The sequence below is a fragment of the Triticum aestivum genome, chromosome 7D (assembly GCF_018294505.1).
Source record: "Triticum aestivum cultivar Chinese Spring chromosome 7D, IWGSC CS RefSeq v2.1, whole genome shotgun sequence".
NCBI classification, from domain to species: Eukaryota; Viridiplantae; Streptophyta; class Magnoliopsida; order Poales; family Poaceae; genus Triticum; species Triticum aestivum.
The window spans coordinates 278,457,301-278,463,300 of NC_057814.1; the positions used below are offsets into that span (position 1 = coordinate 278,457,301).

The 6,000-nt window shown below is 41.9% G+C and overlaps 1 protein-coding gene across 4 annotated transcripts; it reads left to right on the forward strand.

Annotated features, from left to right (window-relative positions):
• The first annotated feature begins 204 nt into the window (after nucleotides 1–204).
• On the forward strand, nucleotides 205–4,874 carry LOC123165488 (heterogeneous nuclear ribonucleoprotein 1). Of its 4 annotated transcripts, XR_006483013.1 has the most exons (7): nucleotides 205–436; nucleotides 527–567; nucleotides 1,574–1,737; nucleotides 2,341–2,446; nucleotides 2,538–2,707; nucleotides 4,329–4,441; nucleotides 4,578–4,874. XR_006483013.1 is itself a non-coding variant. In XM_044583145.1 (6 exons), the coding sequence occupies exons 1-6, from the start codon at nucleotides 369–371 to the stop codon at nucleotides 4,368–4,370; spliced, it is 591 nt and encodes a 196-aa protein (XP_044439080.1). In that variant the 5' UTR covers nucleotides 205–368; the 3' UTR covers nucleotides 4,371–4,544. The 4 variants fall into 4 exon arrangements, 3 of the variants coding, with proteins under 3 accessions (XP_044439080.1, XP_044439081.1, XP_044439079.1); XM_044583145.1 differs by lacking the exon at nucleotides 4,578–4,874 and having other exon boundaries at nucleotides 4,329–4,544; XM_044583146.1 differs by lacking the exons at nucleotides 4,329–4,441; nucleotides 4,578–4,874 and adding an exon at nucleotides 3,966–4,299.
• Nucleotides 4,875–6,000: the final 1,126 nt, after the last annotated feature.

A 6,000-nucleotide genomic window follows, 5' to 3' on the forward strand; every position in this document is an offset into this window, starting at 1 on the left:
TAAGACAAGTTACACGTGGTTTAAACATAAATTATCTCCATCTTCTAACCTCTAACTTAAACCCAATTCTACTTCTAACAGGCAAGAGGAAGAAGAAGCAAAGAAAAAAAAAATGCAGTGTGGAAGAGATAAGGAAAGGGACGTCTCGCTGTCGCTGAGGTCCACAGAGCGCACGTGGTTCCCGTGTGAAAAGCGAGCGAGCGAGGGGTGGACGTCCGGAGGGAAAAGTTTGCCCGAACGCTCGGCCGGTCGTCCGGAGGGAAACGTTTCCCCTCAAAAAAGGAAAAAAACCGATCAGATAATCGACCGAGCGGACGCGCGATCCGAACCCCCAGGACGGACCGGAACCCTATCTCGCTAGCGCTGCCATGGGGAAGTCGGAGGCGAGACCCAAGGGCTATGGCGGCGGCGATGTTGGCGGCAGCGGAAGCCCCGGGTAAGAGAATCCCAGCCCCCTCTCCTCGCGAGCTGTCAAGCTATCTCGATCTGGCTGCCTGATTTGTTTGGGTTTGGTTTTGTGTTCCAGGAAGATCTTCGTCGGAGGCCTCCCGCGCGACACCACACTAGGTAACTCGCTTTGGTTCCTTCCTGTTATGTTGTAGGTATGTGATGCTTGTGGCGCCTTGTGTTGGATGTGGTCACTCAGATCTCGATTCAGTCGTATCGTGTAGAGATCGGTATTTACTGGACTAGATTTCTACAGTTTAATGCATTTGTATGTTTGTTTAATTAGATTCTGTAGGCATATTCTATTTTTTCATGTATACGCTTATTTTTGTTGCACTGATTAATGCGAGTGAGACACCGAGTTAGTCGAGCGAGACACCGAGTTAGTGTGCGGACTTTGTAGCATGTAAATTTTGACAAGACGATACTATGATTGCTTCCCCCTTTGATCTTCAAAATAAATTCTATCAACGGCCACATAAATGTGCTTAGTATTGTAGTTTTTTGTGTGGTTTTATTCGGAACTGTTGTCAACCCGTGGCATGCATATCACGTGGCTATTTGTGTTTTGTAGTATTGAAGCAAAACATCTGTTTATTCATGAGATTATTTGACGTATTAAATTACTCTACTAAGTTATTTTCACGACCAAGGAGATGCTGTTTGTGCACAATGTGGGTTGCAATTGATCCACGGGAATTAATGCCTACAGAGGAGCATGAGCGGACTAGCACTGTTTGAGTCAATTATGTTTGGTTCTTTACCAATCATCTGATTGATATAGATACTACCCCAGTTAATCCCTCCGCTCCAAAATGCTTGAAGTTCTAGGTTTGTCCTCTTAAGTCAAACATCTTTAAGCTTGACCAAGCCTATAGAAAATATACTAACATCTAGAACATCAAATTAGTGTCATTAGATTCATCATAAAATGTATTTTCATACTATATACAGCTGATGTTGTAGATGTTGAAATATTTTTCTATAGACCTTGTCAAACTCAAAGATGTTTGACTTAGGACAAACCAAAACTTCCATGTGTTTTGGAATGGAGGGAATCCCTGAGTAATATATTCTCTTGAGTTATATTTTAGTACTAATTTGTATATGTAATTTTCAATGACAGCCACATTTCAGAAGCATTTTGGCAACTATGGGGAGATAGTTGATTCGGTGATAATGAAAAATAAGCAGACATCTCAGCCAAGGGGTTTTGGCTTTATTACATATTCTGACCCTGCTATTGTTGATAAAGTGATGGAGGACACCCATGTCATCAATGGAAAGCAAGTAAGTTTTGTGTTCTAAATACACCACCTAGTAGTGCAGCTTCACAATTGCTAAACTGTTTATTATACTTTATAAAGTTAAGCACTTCTAGCTTTACTGTTAATGCCTACACCTTGTGCATGTGACTTCCATATGCTCATTATAGATGGCCTGCTTAAATACTCATCCATGTTAACTTACTGGTTATAAAATCTTGATCTTCTGATATATCTATTTTACTTGTTGATTTGATGCTTTGCTTCATTTTCAATTATAATTATTCATCAAGCACTTGAAATGCTAATAGGGTTTTAGTTGCACCTATGTCAGTCTGTTTCTCTGTGTTCTTTAATTTATGGTGTTTCTGGTTCAGTTTGATATCAACTGTGTGAATCCAGTTGCTCATTTTTTTAAGTTGGCCTATGCAAATATGCTTTGATTAAAGTTCTATTTTGCCATTTTTAGGTTCTTGTTAGCTCTATTGTTGTTGTATATATAAAAAAAACTCATGTTCTCTTCTATGTAGATTGGCACTCGAGTACCATATGCCTAGTGTATAACTTCCCTGTTCCTACATGATTGTAATGGAAATTACTTCGTGGGCTTCCCTGTTTTTGTTTCCAGGTTGAGATAAAGAGAACCATTCCAAAAGATTATATGCAGTCCAACCCTAAGGATTTCAGAACTAAAAAGATATTTGTTGGTGGCCTTCCCCCAATACTGACAGAAGGTATTATACGTTATGGAATCATATTGTCTGCTTCCCATTCTTTTTTGCGAGTCTGCTTCCTTATACATCCATTCTATGTGTTTATTACTAGATGATCTCAAGGATTTCTTCGAAAAATATGGAGCTGTGGTTGAGCACCAGATTATGCGTGATCATCAAACAAGACGCTCCCGAGGCTTTGGATTTGTTGTTTTTGAATCTGAGGAGGTTGTAGATGATCTGTTAGCAAATGGGAATATGATTGATCTTGCTGGTTCGAAGGTGAGTCTTGTGCATTTCATAACACAAATGCCACCATTTGTTAGCCCCTCCACTGTAATACTTTACAGGTTGAAACGTGTAAAGAAGTTTCACTTCAAATTAATGTCTGCCAAAAGAAATTTCATTCTTTTGTACTCCCTCTGTTCACAATATAAGATGTTTTGGATATTTCAATATGGACTACATACGGACCGAAATGAGTGAACCCCACTAAGACGTGTCTAATATACGTCCAATTCTGAAAAAAGTTAGAACATCTTATATTTGAGAACGAGGGAGTACATGTCAACAACTGTGTTAGTGTCATGGACCATCATGCTTTACAGATCATTGGTAGCGAGGACCTATAGGTTTGTATTTGTCAGTACTTAGGTCAGTTGCTTTGTTTGTAGGTGGAGATCAAGAAAGCAGAACCAAAGAAATCCTCAAATCTGCCAACATCAACTGGTAGTGATTCTAGATCAGCATATGGTAGGGATTCTAGGGACCATCCTTCTGGGGATGACCGTGGTGGACTGGCTGATGCTTATAGCAGCTACAACAATGGTGGATTTGGTCCTTATAGGAACCATGGAGGTTTTGTTGGTGGTCACGGCGGGGTACGTGACTACCATGAGCGATACAGTCATTACTATCCGGGATTAGGAGGCTATGAAGGCATGTCTTCCTTTGGTTATCCTAGCCGTTTTGGGCCATATGGAGGAGGCTTTGATGGACCTTATGCTGGAGGGAACTTGTGTGGTTACAGGCGGGGTGGTGATGAGAGCTTTGGTGGCCCTGGTAGTTATAGCTTTGGTGGCGCCATGTATGCTGGGGCATATGATCCTGCACTAGGTGTTTATGCACCTGGCGGCACACCTGATATGATGAATAGGGGAAGTTTTGCCCCAGGACGATATCACCCATATTGATGATTGGAAAGTGTCCTTAAGGATTTAGCCCAGCATAACTATCCTCGACATGGTTGCTTTTTGAAGTTGTGATTTTAGCAATCACTAGCATACTAGAGAACCCTGTAATGGTCGAACCCATGTTCTGTAAATGCTTGCTAGTTTGTCTGAACTTTAGCTTTTATTAGTTACCGTGTTGACGGTTTTGTTTGGGATGATATAGAACTATGGTACTTGTCATTGCGTAACATGTGCATTGTAGATTATGTTTATAATAAAGTAGCAAAAGAGTGGTAGAAATAAATCCTTGCACGTCCCTGGTGATCCAAACTATCCATTCTCATGCTTCTCTACCCATCAAACTACAGTTGCCATGAACCAGGGTTGACCAAGTTTGGGCTGAGGAGTGCTGTCCGGCAATATCAGAAGGCTTCATGAAGATTATCCATCCTTGGGTTAATATAACAGCCTAATATTTCTGAGCACCGTCATCTAGTGAAACATAACCATATGCTAGCTGCATAAAAGTCTTTGTCCAAAAGGATAATCCTAGAATTTCGTCTGTCTTTTGGATTTGGAGTGCATCTCATTACATAGTTTTGAGACATTTTTTGACACAGTTGACTCTAAAAATGTCTTATTAAAAGTTACAGAGGGAGTATTTCAAAACTTATATAGATTTGAACCAAATGACTTTGTCTATTCACAAGCTTATGTTTTTCTTTCTACAGAAATCATCTACGCGTAAGCCGGATGATGGTTACGATTTTTAAGCCGCCTCCTATGTACATCAGTCCAGACGCCTGTAGTCTGCAGCGATCCTCCACGTTACCTGTAGACAGCGGTAAAAACAGCTCATACAATAGGCCCGTCCTTTCTTACTATCTGTAACACCCTAAAATTAGAAAAATATGTTATTTAATCTACGAAGTTAAATCTCATCCGCCTCTGACTGACCCCACCACTCATGCTGTCTACAGAAGGGGCAGTTGCCGTATCTGCAGACACAATCGATACAACGCTAGAAAGACCGTCTGCAGCGAGCGATTTTCAAGCGCTGCACATCGTCGTTAATTGTACCGACGGGCTATTTCTCGCTGCAGATCGTCGTTAATTGTACCGACGGGCTATTTCTCTCTCCTCAATTTCTTTCCGCACGTCATCTAAAATCCTAGCTGTAACCTCTTCTAGACAGCTGAGTGTACATCGTTGTACATGCTCTAAGACTACCCATAGTGGGAGTAACATATATGGTAACATTACATATCTCTAGGCAAAATAGATAATGTGGGTGAAAAGAGAGGTACTCCTATATGATAACATAGCTAGGTACTGTAACATCATACATACCAAGACAAGATGAGTCTACAATCTAATAAATGAACTGTTGCATGACACCACACATATGTTACTTCCCACTATAGAGATAGTAACATAAACTAGTAACATATGTATGTTAGTTACTACCTATTGTGACTAGTCTAAGCCATGTGATAGGATTAAGGCCAACCGTCAGATTTTTGTGCCATCTGGCATCTGGGTCAGTGTGAACGCGAACTGTCCTACACAAATACTCCATCCATTTCAAAATAGATGACTCAACTTTATGCTAAAGTTAATATAAAGTTGAGTCATTTATTTTGAAACGGAGGGAGTATTACTTTCAGGCGCGCACGCATTGCTTTCAGCCGAAAGCCGCATGTACGGTAACGTCAAACAGGCGGCCAGTCAGGATTATGCCATTGGTCAACCAAGAAAAGGATTATGTCGTTAGGCTCCATGCACGTACACGTTTTTTGACATCAGCGGTTCGTTGATAATCTCAGAAGCACAAATTTGTTTATACCTTTTGCAGCTTCGGTGAGCATTGCAACAACAACGGTCGACCATTGTAGTGCGATACATCTTCGATTTGCAACAACGATGACAGAGTTTTTCAGCGGCCTGGCCGGCCTTTGCAGCGTTACACGTCCTGTCTTAATAGTATGGACAGTTGCCTGTTGCAGCATGACGCATCGGGCTTTGCAACAATGTTGTCCGACCCTTGCAGCCTTGCCTATCAGGGCTTTGCGGTAGCAGTGTCCGGCCCTTACAACTTTCCTCGCATGACTTGCAGCGGGAACGACCACCCCTTGCAACATGGCAATCTGTCGGATCACATGATGACAACAGTGTGTCTCGTGCTCAACACAAACCACGACCCTCCCACCTATGCTTCCCCCTCGTAGCACATACGTTCATGACGAACATGGCTTGCCACACCAATGCCGCTCCAGTAGAATCGACTTGCAGTACCGACATCGCTCCCTTAGTATGGCTCACAACACCAATCTATAGCATGCCTTGTAGCACAACAAAGCTCCCATCACAACATCGCCCCGTTGTATCGACGGTGCTCCCGTA

Excerpts from the sequence above, each read along its gene's own strand:
- LOC123165488 (XM_044583144.1), top strand. The coding sequence starts at position 369 with ATGGGGAAGTCGGAGGCGAGACCCAAGGGCTATGGCGGCGGCGATGTT. Across the intron at positions 568-1,573 it reads CCCGCGCGACACCACACTAG|CCACATTTCAGAAGCATTTT; the intron begins GTAACTCGCTTT and ends TTTCAATGACAG. Across the intron at positions 2,708-3,099 it reads TTGATCTTGCTGGTTCGAAG|GTGGAGATCAAGAAAGCAGA; the intron begins GTGAGTCTTGTG and ends CTTTGTTTGTAG.